The sequence below is a fragment of the Netta rufina genome, assembly GCF_964035555.1.
Source record: "Netta rufina genome assembly, chromosome: 1".
Classification (NCBI taxonomy): domain Eukaryota; kingdom Metazoa; phylum Chordata; class Aves; order Anseriformes; family Anatidae; genus Netta; species Netta rufina.
Window position 1 is genome coordinate 182,623,715 of NC_140123.1, and position 13,811 is coordinate 182,637,525.

Genomic DNA, 13,811 nt, shown 5'->3' on the forward strand with positions numbered 1-13,811 from the left:
CAGAGGGAAGCAGCAATACACCGTGATCAAAGAGGGCTTGAAAGGCCAGAGTGCCAGCGAGCCTCAGTGGCTTTTAACGTGACAGTCTACGCCAGCAAGTAGCAATTATTGAATTAGGAGTTGATAGGACTCGCACTGAAGCTAAGAGGAGTGGACTCATGCTGCTCTAATGAATAGCGATGCTGGATCTAGGTCTAGCTAGCTAATGCTGCTGAAGCATCAGGCAACATAAATAAAACTTGTGGGAAAAGTTACGGTCTATGAGCATCAGGAATCTGTGCCCCCTCTGCTTTCTGGGGGTGACATCTATGCAGATACCAAGCTTCCTCTGCCGCGCCTGGACCCCCGCCGGCAGCCCTGGCAGAAGCTTCGGACCCCGGAGTAAGAAGCATCGCCGTCGGGGGGCTCCGGGCAGCCTCCGAGGGGCTCCGGGCAGCACCCCACGGCCTGACCCCGGTGCGGAGCACTTGCGGGGCGTTTGCGGGGCTCAGCGCAGCCCCAGCTCTCCCGGCCCGCCCCGACCCGCCCCGGCCCCCCCAGGCGGCCAATGCGCGGCCGGGGGAGGCCGAGCCGGGGCCGGGCGGGGGGAAAGAAGCCACCAAAGGCAACTTTCTCACCTTGCCGGGAATAAAGCTCTGCCCATGCTTCCCCAGCCCACCGCCCGTCCTCCGCGGGAGCGCCCTCCGACGGCCGGGGCTCCCCCCGCGGGGGGCAGAGCCGAGTAGGGGGCTGCCACTCGCCGCCGTCCCCTCGGTCCCTGCAGCCCGGAGCGGAGAGGAGAGGGGCGGAGAGGGGCGGAGAAGGGCTGGCTCGATGCTCCGGCCATGGGGCGCGTTGCCCCCCTCGGACGGTGCCTGCTCCGGGCGGCGCTGCTGCTCACCCTCTGCTCCGGCGCCGCCGGCGGCACCTGGACGTGAGTAGCGGGGCTCGAGAGGGGGCCCCGCGGCCACGCGTGTCCGCGGGGCCCTCGTGGCTAACCGGGGTGTTTGTGGGGTTGATCCCGCAGGTGGTTGGGCATCGCCGCCTCCGGCGGTCCGGAGAAAATGGGGTGCCCCAGCCCGCCGCTGAGCCCTCGGCAGCAGGAGCTGTGCAGGGAGAAGCCGGAGCTGGTGCCAGCCATCCGGGAGGGAGCGAGCCTCGGCCTCCGCGAGTGCCGCAGCCAGTTCCGACACGAGCGCTGGGACTGCCGCCCCCCGCCCGCAGCCTTCGGGCAGCAGCTCAGCAGCGGTGAGTGGCCCCCGTCTCCCCCCCATGTGTCCCCCTTGCATCCCGCAAGGCGACCCCGACCCATCCCGGAGACACCCACGCGGGACTCTATCTGCTGTTGTCCATCCCAAGGTGTCGCGACCTGTCGCGATGGGTTTTTGCCCATGGCTCCCCGGGGTTGACGGTGCCTTTGGGTAAATCTACCTAGCTGTGTTGAAACGCCGTTCTTCTTGGACTGGCGGCTGGGGTTGTGCCCTTGTGTGTGTCACGGTTGCTAAATGGCAGTGACACACACACACACGCACGGCATTTTGAAAAGGTCCCTCGGTTGCAGGTAAAAATCAGCTGGTGGCACCAGACGTACCAGGAGTTACCTTAAATCCCACCATGTACACTCTGCTAGACGACACTGCTCGACACCACGAGCCTGAAGCTGCTTTCATTGCATGAGCTGATAAGGAAAATACTGAAATTCATGCAGAAACGGGGATGTTCTGTTCATATCGAGTGGTAGGATCAGAGGCTGTGGACTTCAAGTTACTTTTGAGTGCCCTGCTCGCTGATTTCAGCATAGCCATTGATGTGAGCTTCATCAAATATTGCAGTGCCCCTTTATTTATTTATTTATTTATTTTTGCCATCTCCACTTTATACTACAGCAGTGGGGAAAAAAAATCATATAAACATAAAATAAGCTATAAAAAGTGATGCATGTTCCAAAAAAGGGAAAAAAAAAAAAAAAAAAAAAAGATTCAAAGATTTTTACTCTCCTATATGTAGCCATACACACTGCGTTAATCCCAGCCATTGGGAAGAATTGTTCCTGAAGACCCACAGCTAAGTGACACTGCTATGCCACAAAGCCTCACTGGAGTATCCTGGGAAGATTTTATGATGGTACCAGTACCACAGACTGACATGAACAGGCAAAAAGAACAAGAACTTTCTTGTCAGTGAGCAGGAGCTTTGGAGACTGGAAATACCAGGTTGTTTTTACAATGGTGAAATTTTAGCTGCAGTTAATGCAGAGGCATTGATTTTAGGTTTGCTTAGAAAGTGAGTTGTGCTCTTTGCCACACTATGCCAGAAGTTGCAGAGAGGCTTGAGGGCCAGACAGGTACACCCATGATTCTTTGGGATTTAACAGGAACAGATGAAGGTTTTTATACTGTAAGCTTTGTCATGTCCAGATTATCGTAGGCAAAGCACATGGCCAAAATATTCTTGTGCCATCCTGATTTCTGCCTGGTTTAAGAATCTGGGGGCTGTTTGCAACATTGTGAATTACTACAACCTCAACATTTACTGAATTTAACATGAAATACATTTTGGCCCTGTACCAAAGTACCCCAGGATCATGGTGGCTTCAAGATCCTCCTTCAAGATCTGAACTAATTTCTTCATCAAATTAATATGAGCAGTCAAAAGCAGAGTGTAGAGTGAAGGGTTCTAGGTTTGGGTGGGTTTTTGTTTGTTTTGTTTTGATTTGATTTGATTAAAATTTAATTGGCTCAAAAGTTTCTGTGTCAAATAAAGTTCCCAACCAGATTTAGAAAGCAGTTACCAGAAATTGCATAGTACTGGCAGCCAGAAACAGCAAAATTAATAGCATGGTCACATGAATAGTCCCTGAAGTCTTTTTTCAGATGTGAATATCTACAGCTTTAAACAAGTTAACAATGCAGACCAAGCCGTGACTACTTTAAACTCATAACCTTTCCCTTTTAATAATACTCTGGCTAGTAAAATCCATTTCTCCAGCTTGGCCAGGAAGGTGATCTGAGGCGGCTGTGAGGCAACATGTCCCTGTGCTGCTTTGCAGGCACGAAGGAGACGGCGTTCATACATGCGGTGACGGCGGCAGGCCTGGTGCACGCCGTGACGCGGTCCTGCAGTGCGGGCAACGTGACTGAGTGCTCCTGTGACACCAGCCTGCAGAGCGGCGGCTCAGCCAGCGAGGGCTGGCATTGGGGCGGCTGCTCAGATGACATCCACTACGGGATGTCATTCAGCAGGAGGTTCCTGGATGTGCCTATGAGGAACATAACGGGCAAGAGTGGGAGCGGGCTGGCGGCAATGAACCGGCACAACAACGAGGCTGGGAGGCAGGTACGTGTCGCCACGCGGGCGCGGGAGCCATCGCTTGCTTGGTGTTGGTCATAAAATAGCATCGGCCGAACACAGCCAGTCGTTGACCGCAGGCACAAGTGGCAAGAACCACAACGACACCTCCAAAGCAGACACATAAAAATCCAGAATCAAAGGTGGTTTTGACTGAGTAACTAAACTCCACAGGTTAAAATAAAATCCACAAAGTCCGAATTAGATCCAGAGTGCTGATCAGGGTAATTGCAAATAGGTGGTTGATATTCCATAGCAAACTTTAGTGAGTCTTCTTCTCATAATAATAATTGAATATTTTTTCTCCTCATTCTCTATAATATCCTGTCATAAGCACGACCTGCATTTTTAATTCTCCCTAATGGTGAATGAGCAGACACATTGGACACCAGGCATCAGCACCCAGTTGGGATTCACAGTTTGGGTCCTCATCTGAGAGTAGAAGTCTAGAATCATTCAAAGAGGAAATCAAGATTTAACCTTTTCTTTTAAAAGATGGGATGAAAATGACACTCCCAGGTTAAAGTAGCCTGCTGGTTAGGGTACTCATCATAGAAGTGAGAGGGGGCAGGCTTCAGACAGCTTTTCTTCTGCCCAAGAGACTTCAAAGCCTCAGCTACAGAGGGAACACTCCTGCCATCAAACATTGGGCATGTGTGTGTGACGCTGGGTCCTTCTGTGCTGGTCTGCAGAGGAATAAATGGGGCAGAGAGAGACAACATGTGAGTCCATAATCTGGTGGCTGAGGCTTACATCTGCAATGGCAGAGACTGGGGTTCTGGTTCTTCCTCCAAAATTAGTTTCTCTGCTTTACCTTGGAGTTTTTAACATTGTACTTGTTTCATGGCTCTCTCTGGCCCTGCAGTTCTTTAAAAGTGTTCAGCTCGGTGACAGAGATATAACTAAAAGCAAGAAATGGTGACTCTCTGTTTTTGGGCACACATCTTGATCATACTTGCTGGACTCCTATGTAAATGTAATTTAAGAAAAAAAAGCATGGGTGGTTTTTACTGAAAACATCTCTCCTATCAGCCATAGTCTGGGAATAGCCACAGTAAGCCACCATATCCAAGGGAGAGCCTTAGATACCATTGCAACCTGTTTTAAAGTAAATCTGCTTTTACATTTTATGAGGTAATATATATTATTTAATTTATTTATATTAATGGGAAAACAAGATCATTAAGAGACCAGCCCTTCTCAGACCTGAAGGCCTTCTATGAAGACAGGCTGATGGAGCTGGGGTTGTTCAGCCTGCAGAAGAGAAGGCTTCAGGGAGATCTTACAGCGGCCTTCCAGTGCCTAAAGGGGTCCTGCAGGAAAGCTGGGGAGGGACTTTTTGTCAGGGGGTGTAGTGATAGGGCAAGGGGGAATGGCCTTAAACTAAAAGAGGGTAGGTTTGGATTAGATTTTAGGAAGAAATTATTTACTCAGAGGGTGGTGAGGCATTGGCACCCAGAGAAGCTGTGGATGCCCCATCCCTGGAGGTGCTCAAGGCCAGGCTGGATGGGGCTTTGGGCAACCTGGTCTGGTGGGATGTGTCCCTGCCCATGGCAGGGGGATTGGAACTGGGTGATCTTTAAGGTCCCTTCCAACCCAAGCCATTCTGTGACTCTATGAAATAAACTTTAAAACTGAGTATATGCTGAGAACAGTTACTTTGGGTTTAATTAGATGCCTGTCAGCTAAATCGTCTCTAAGGAACAGTGGTTGGTATTGTGTAGTAGGAGACGTTAATAATAGGAACAAGAGATTATGTGGTTATTTCCTTATGGAAAGAGCAGAGTTTTTAATCACATTTGTAGAGAAGAGGTAGCTAAGAGAGGAGAGAATAATGTCCATAAAATAATCTCTCTTCAAGTTCATGTTTTTTTTTAATATATGATGCATTTTTATTTTAATAGTCATTTTTATCATTAGAAAGTGGAAGACAAGTCACAATGACATTTCAGCCCAGTCCTGCCAATCTGCATTTCATATGCACTGAGACTTCATTCGTATCACTCAATCCAGAGACTGATGAAAAACACTGAATTCCTGGAAATAAGTCAAACTAAACTATGAGACTGTGCCATTTTCTTAGATCAGTGTGACAGTGGAGATGTGGGGAAGCAGTGTGAAGCATCTTCAGAGAAAAAGAGATGTTTTTTCTGAGTTTAGGTGGCAGTGACACAGGTCTTTTTGAACCCTGTTGTCTCTTCTGCCTCTAGTTTTAGGTTAGCAGCAGCAATTTGCTATCATCTTGCCTTCAGTGACAACATTTGCTTCTGTTCTCCTGCACCATCTTGTGCTCAGGACTCATTCCTGCACGGGCTGGGCTACAGCTGCCTCCCGCAGGTGTGCCTGCCCCACTGCCCGAGATCATGCTCTGTGGACTCTACCAAGGAACTGTTCGTCTTTAATAAACAGGACACTTCCATCCCCCTAGCCTAAGAGAAACTTCTCTTTTGGGATTGATTACTTTAAAGTCGGATCAGCTCCCTGGTTTCATCCACTGTAGCCTGACAGGGTCCTTCAGGCCCAGAGGACCCTGTAGGATTTCAGGCTTTTCACAATACTGAGCTCTGCAACAAAGCTCTCAGAGTACACTGTTTTGGGCTCAGTTGGTGCATACGATGCATATTCTCATTCCTTTTCCATTACACTTTCCTTAATATTTTTTTTTTTATTTTTTATTTTTAAAAACACCCACTGCAAGTCTGAAGGATCTTAGCTCCAGTCATTTTCTAGCAATGGTGTATTTACTGTTCATTATCTTGGATGAAAATATGCAGAGAATTTAGTCAGCTTCTGTGCATGAGTATTTTGTAACTTAATAGCAAACTGTAGGATAAAGCAAATATTTTGACCATCTTACAGAGTGAAAGAGAATGTTTATTGCTGGTACTTGGGATTTCCGACAGCGATATCACAGAAGTAAAGTTTAGCAGAACTCTTGATTTTTGTAGTTTCAAAATCCTTGACTATGTGATGTTGGAAAATGTTGACCTTCATGTTTTGGGGCTTACAGGAAGGATGTTTTGCAATATATTTTGGTACCTTATGACCTTCTGTAATAAATACTATCATGTTCCTGGTTCTGTGTCTTGCAAGAGCAGTCTTCCAGGGACGATACTTCCGTATTTGTTTGGAGTAACTCATGGAACTGGTATGAAGAGAATTCTCTTGTTCTTTCCCTATTTTCATACTAAATGCTATTTTATACTTCTACATCTCACAGTTAACTCTAAGATAAACCAATTCTAAATGAGTACCGATGCTTTGACTGAGTCGTGCACTGCTTCTGGTACTAACCTGAAGCTCAGAAGATCCAGATTGCATTCCTTATTCTGCCAGGAGATGAATGGTCATCATCTTTTGGCATCGTAATACTCAGGGTACTTAGATGTGGATATGTGAGCCATCTTATATAAAAGGACAGGTGAGTCAGGCACTAGGGGTTGAGTATTATTCTAGTAGTATCCTTCCACTCACGGAAGAGTTTCTGTTCAGCTACACACTAGTGGAAATGTATTTGATCTTCAGCACTTGTATTCCCATATGCAAAAGATTGGCTCACCAGAAGGTTTAGTTTTATAGGCACTTGTGGGTTGGCACCAGACCCACTAACAGCCTGCAACTGTTCTTAAGTGTTGTACCTCCATTAGGACATGTGCTCATCTTCATGAAGTTCCTGCTCTCTTCTACCAGTGGCTTCAATTAGTCTATGTGATGGCAAGTGTAGGCTTTAACTGCAAAACAAGTAGTGGCAGCTCCTGTCTCACAGCTGAGAACAGTGCCTGCAAACAGAGAGCTTCATTTGGAGTTATTCAGTGGGGATTGGCATTAAGGGGTATACAGACTACTATTCCACTAACACGGTCCCGAGCTGAAGACAAATCTGTGTTTTCTTCCCATACGCCTGTTGTAGCCGCACCTTCCCACCCCACGCTGCTCCCCCTGTTAATTATATCAGAACAGTGAAAGGAAGTCTGTTAAAAATGATCTTTCTTTCAGATTAATTTTTAACACAGGTCAATGCTGACCACTGTGTCCAGTTCACCACTTAACCATACACTCTTGTGCCAGCACCATCACAGCCAGGGACAATGAGCGGCAACCAAGGCAAGAGGAACCACTGCTGGTGGGCTCATGGCTGAACCTGATACTTGTAGACCTGTCTCAGTTCAACACTGACCATTATCACAACCAAAAGTCATTTTATTTTCATGACCATCCTAAGAAAACTGGAAAACTGTCCCAGCCCGCACTGACAGACACATCTATCCACTGTGTGTGATTAGCAATGTTCCTCCAAACTTCTCTATGAAGTTTTGCTGTTTAGGGAAACTCCTGTCACAGTATCTCATGAATAACTGAAAAGATTCACCATGTGAATCTAAAGGTGTGGAACCAAGCACTTATTGGGGAGCCAGTTTAGAAGTCATGCTCCCAGTGTCTCTGTGCACCACTGAGGCACCAGTGTGTGTTGCAACCACTTCCTAGCAGAAGGCTGCACTGGCTCTGTAGGCACTGTCCTAGGTTTGTTTCCAAGAACACAGCAAGAAAAGATTGCTGGTCCCTAAATTTTGCCAGATGTTCAACTTGGGAGTTTGTTCATTACAGTTCATGGGACAGACTGAGATCCAGGGCTCTCTTCTGTGATCAGCCAAAGCAAGATGTCAGCTCCCAGTGCTGTCAGCGGAGATGACCCACATGTGTCCAACTAGAAAATTTGCTTATCCTTGCAGCTGGGAAGCAATAGCCTGGGGTCATGCACATCTGTGATGACACCATCAATTGTTTTAAAGTGGATTGCATCAAAACTTCTTGCAAGGAGCCAGAGACACACAAAACAGGAATGCAGATGTTTCCAACTACTGTGGATGCTCCCAGTGACTCTACAATGCAACCACATTTGTAGTACTTGCACTGGTCCAATCTTCCATACACTGCTACTATATGCTGTATTTTTATATTTTGACATTAACCTGAGATTCCAACATCATTTTCCACTCCTGTTTAGAAACTACTTCCTTTTAGCTTTCATTATTTTATCCTCAGAAAAAGACTTCTGAGTGTCACCTGCTGGGCTACTTGCCCACATGGAAGTAACTCACTCATAGTACCTAGCAGACATGTCGAGTGCTTCCCCAGACAATTTCTGGATCATTCTGCCTCATCCAGGTTTTACTGTGCCTTATTCTATCAGACCTGAAAGTACTATTTTTTTTCTTTTTTTTTCGCCACAAACCAAACTGTGTGTTTTTCCCCTGTTGTTTCTTCCCTATTTAACACCTTGTCATACCACAGAGAAGGCAAGGGTTGTATCTGAATCTCTGTAAGACTCATAGCACAACATGGTTTCAAGTTACTTTGAGTCTTTAATAACTTGCCATGATAGAAATAAATAATCATTATAAAATTGAAAATACTATTAAATCCCTTCTGTTTGTAAATTATATGTAATATTTGTGTTTCAATATTGTGTTTCTCTTTTCCTTGATACTTTTTAGGTTATATGTATTCTAACAAAGGTTTTCTGTCTTTGGATGTCAAATTCCCATCTGCCTCAGTCACTGTTATGCCTTAATGATGCATATTCTGACTACCCAGTGATTTCCTTATTGATAGATTCTGAAGATATGAGCACAAAGTCAGGTCTGTCTCTTAAACAGAAACTAGCCTGTGAAGGAGAGGAGATAAGTATCTGCAAAAATTGCTTCTAGTTGATTTGCCACTGAAAGAGTATGTGTGTGCTTTGGGGTGAGGATCTGCTTGTTGCACTGGTCTTCCTTTTCACAGGATAGGGAAAAGTCTCCAGTCTCAAAAACAGTCCACAGCACCTGGAAATATCTCCTGCATCGGTGCATTACTTCACCAGATTTCTTTGCAAGAGCTCATGGCTGTTTTAGGTCAGGGTATACACCTGCTGTTTCTTACTAATGGTTCTTTGAATGCCTCACTTGTTTGGCTTTCATAGTAACCTCTACCAATAAGTAAGTCCTATTCATTCACCAAAGATGTGACTCCATGCAAACACTTTGGTCATGTGTATTTTTAATAATGTTTGTAGAGTTACATGCAAATACCTACATGGGGTTGTGTCAATATCTCTTGGGCAGAACGCTCTGGGAGGCCTCAATTCCCACTGAAATCCATGGACTTAACCATGTTGGACTCGTCCCAAACTTCAGTGACCACATTTACCTTGATAAAAAAATAAAAAATAAATAATCTTGGCTTAACATGTGGAGCAGAAATAGCTTCTTTGATCTGTTCCATGTCTTGACTTGCTCCAAAACTTGGATGTGCTGCCTGAGCTACAAATAAGCCAGCAGAGCCTTGAGTTTATTTCTGGTCATGGGTAACAGCAGAGGGTCAGGAGGCCTCTGTAGACTTGCATGGCTCTGTTCTTACTGCAGGATTGGGACTCAGGAACAGGCACTAATTAAACTTATTTTTCTAGGAAAACTAGAGGAGGGTTTTAGATTTCTTTTTTTCCTCTTTCCTAAAACAGTTTGAGGAAGGCAGATTGATGATGGTTAAAATCCGTGGAGGCTGTGGAGGAAGTGAATGCTTAGGATGAATTTTAATAAATAGCATCAAAAGTTTTTTTATTTTCTCCCCTCTGTGGGAAATACCAGTTCTTTCACAGAGGAATGATTTGAATATGCATTGGCTTTGCTGCATGAAAAGTTTGAAGAAAAACTAAAATTCACTCCTTCTGCTAAATTTCCCAATGGCCTTTATTCTGTAAATGAAATGTGGGGTAGAAAGTTAATAAAACAGCATACAGTAACATGGACTCTGCACACCACTAACCAACAGCCCTTATGAGTCTGTGGATGGCCACAAAGGCTACAGTTAATGGAAAGGTAAAACAAAACAAAACAAAATTACGATACCTTCTCCTTTGCTATATCTTGCTTGTGATTATTATTATTATTATTTTTTTTTTCCCTAACTGAAATGTGGAATGTGTTACAAATCTAATTGTATAATTTTATATTATGACTATTAGCTATTCCGGAAGGGAGTATTATATTGATTGTCTGCTGACTGACTGAACCATTATGTTATATAGTCTGATTTTTGGGTGGTCCTTTGTGGAGCCAGAATCTGGACCCAATGACCTTTGTGGGTCCCTTCCAACTCAGGATATTCTTATTCTATGATTATAGTGCCAGATAAAGGAAACTACTGGTTGTTTACAGATTCCAGTTCTTTGAGATTTGCTTTCATATAAACTGTGCCAAAATTCTTGTGTGTTGCAAAAGCTGAATGCAGGCTGCAGATTCCCACTGTTAGCTGGACATTCATTGTACAGTCCAGTGCTTGCATCCATCAGGGCATAGTCGTGTAGCCTAAGGGCATTTAAACACTGGAAACCCATGACAGTACCAGTGTACCTAAATTAAAGGAACAGGGATGGAGACTGTAAGAAGCACGGAGGTGATTCAGCTGCAGAGGTGATCTGAATCTACCTCTGCAGAGCTATAAGGACACCTTCCATGGCCTTTCCCTGCAGCTCAGAGACGTGGGCATCTGCCTGCTCTCCCAGCATGAGTCTATTCTTGGGCACCTCAGTGGCTTTGACTGCTGATCCATGCTGGTCACACAGGCACTCCTGAGCAACCTCAAGCCATTCCTGTCACCTCAGCTACAGACTGTGTTGGGACTGTTTAGAGGTCTTGGTGGTAGCCCAAAGGCACCCTTAGAAGATGTCATGGATAAGCACAGTACATCATTTCCATCCTAGGAACAGCTCTGTTACCTGTCTTTTCCCTGCTTCCACTCCCATTATTCAGTGAACAGAGTGAAAAAAGAACACATTGTTTTGGGTATTTAGGATACTTCAGAAAGAAAATATGGCCAGAAATAAAAGCTTTAATTATTCTGATTACCTATCGCTCAGTTATGACAAGCAGCATAGTGCACATGCAGAGCACTTCTGGAGATCGATCTTTTGAGCACTGACACAGGTTGCTCAGAGAGGCTGTGGAGTCTCCCTCCTTGAAGATCTTCAGAAGCCACATAGACACAATCAAGCAAGCTGCTTCCAGTGTCCCTGGTTGAACAGGGGTTTTGACCAGATGGCCTCCAGAGGTCCCTGCTGGCCTCAGACACCTGTGATTAGGCTTCTCATACTGGAGGTTCAGAGGTGGAAACCTCATTCATAAAACGTATCTTTCCATGGCCTGTCTTCCCAATCAGTGCAATTGCAATGGCAGCAGTAGTATTAAATACTTAGAGATATCTGGATTACTGATATTAACCCATGTTCCTAATGAGAGAAAGACCACATCCAAATGTTGTTCTCCATTTGCTTTCAGGCTGTAGCAAAGCTGATGTCAGTGGACTGCCGCTGTCATGGTGTTTCTGGGTCTTGCGCTGTGAAGACGTGCTGGAAAACCATGTCCTCCTTTGAGAAGATTGGCCGTTTTTTAAAGGATAAGTATGAAAACAGCATACAGATATCAGACAGACTGAAAAAAAAGTTACGCCGGAAAGAGAAAAGCCAGCGAAAAATACCGATCCAGAAGGAAGACCTGCTGTATGTGAACAAATCGCCCAATTACTGTGTAGAAGATCAAAAGCTGGGAATCCCTGGGACTCAGGGGAGGGAATGCAACCGCACATCGGAGGGGCCTGATGGCTGCAACCTGCTGTGCTGTGGGCGTGGGTACAACACCCACGTGGTCAGGCACGTGGAAAGGTGTGACTGCAAGTTCATCTGGTGCTGCTATGTGCGCTGCCGGCGGTGTGAGACCATGACTGACGTACATACCTGCAAATAAGGTTAAGCATGGAAAACAGAGCCAGATCACCCTGCACTGTGTTGTACACAGAACTGCCGCTCAAGCAGCAATTGCTGTTACCATGTGGGATTACAGGGGATCAGCCTCAGGGGGAATGGGCGCTGCCAAACCAGGGGCAGTCCAAATGTTTGGTGTACTCAGCAACTGAGTGAAGAGCAGCCTGCACACAGGGACAGCAAAAACAGCAAGAAAGGACTCCTGATGGCACATCTGAACTTCACATTAGAGTTAAAATCTTTCTAAGTTTTGAATAGCTACAACATGAAGCTCAATGTGGTCGGTAGGTACATGGAGAAAACTCAAGGTTGTTAGCCAGAGAATGCAGGGCTAAGAGGCTTGTAAGACACATCAGATAGATCCACTGGACAATTCATTTCTTCAGGCCTTACAAAAAAAGAGCCAAAACCACAGCTATAGGTTACAGAAAATGTTCAGCTGATCACCATGAAGCATTTCTTTTGTGACTGTTCAAAAAGCTGTTTGCATCATATACAGCTGTTTGCATCATATACAGCTGTTTGCATCATATAAGCATCTGGTACCCAGGAATATGTGCCTGCAGAGGTGGGCACTGGTGGGATGGGAGAGGACGGTCCCTTGGCCTGAAATGGGCTGTGTCCGGAGCAGAGGGGCTAGAGCACAGGTTGGTGAACATGAATGGTGTGCCAAATAGCAACCTCAGGTTTTTGTGTAAGCTGTCTTTCAAATGCAAAAAGGACAGGTCTGAGGAGGGACTGAAACAGCTTGGTATCTGAAGGAAATATAGCCCCTCACGGGTATTTCCTCAGCACCTGAATGCACAGTTTGTGAGTCAAACCAGTCATCACCCCACTGCTGGACTGACTGCATGTATTAACCTGCCACGTTCAACCATCTTGCTGGTGGTTCACCACCATTTTCAGTTAACCATACAAGATTCAGCCCAAATAAATCTGTCAGAAAATGAAAGATTTTAAGAACATTGATTGCTTTCTCTTATAAGAGCTAGAACTTTTCATTAATGTCCTAGGTAAGTTCAATGCACAATGTAATTTAAGGATTGGCTCACACCACTAAAATATTTACTGTTATTGATAACATCTTCCATATGTTGGCTTAATTTTATTTTACATCTGTGAAAGGTTGTTTATTTTTATGCAATGATATACTTTCTGGTTTAAGAAAAAAAAAAAAAAAACATTGTGTGAAAGGATTTCTGTTGTTTAAATGTGCAAAGACCTATTTTTGATAAGACAAGAAAGTTTATATTTTGTAAATATTTAAATTATGCAAGTTATGTAAAAGGTTTCCAAAACAAATGTGATAAGATTACAGCATTTGACATTTGCTGATTAGATATTTCTTACTATTGTAATAGTTTTTAATTGATTTTTATTTGCATGTGCAGGGGGAACTTAGAGGATTACAGAAATGTTCTTTTTCTTACCATCAGGATGGTTATAACTATTGCGGTTAATACTGAAGAGAAGTGACTCACTGAAGAGAAGCACCTATTTGGCGTTTTAAATGATCCTTTAATTATTATCCTGTATAGTTTTTTCTGTTCTTTTAAATCCATTTTGCATACAGTGAAATTCTAACCCTAGTGGTAAGTGGCAGTACTCCCACTGACATCAAGGGAACTGGCTGGGGGTCACAGTTCCACACTAGCAGGCAGTTTTCATAAATAAATCAGCTTAGAGG

General features: G+C 44.9%; 1 protein-coding gene across 1 annotated transcript; it reads left to right on the forward strand.

Moving 5' to 3' along the window:
- Positions 1-824: 824 nt before the first annotated feature.
- WNT16 (Wnt family member 16) lies at positions 825-12,107 on the forward strand (the record flags this gene model as incomplete). Its single annotated transcript, XM_084281446.1, has 4 exons — positions 825-913; positions 1,007-1,227; positions 3,029-3,315; positions 11,643-12,107. The coding sequence occupies 4 exons, from the start codon at positions 825-827 to the stop codon at positions 12,105-12,107; spliced, it is 1,062 nt and encodes a 353-aa protein (XP_084137572.1).
- Between the last annotated feature and the right edge of the window lie 1,704 nt (positions 12,108-13,811).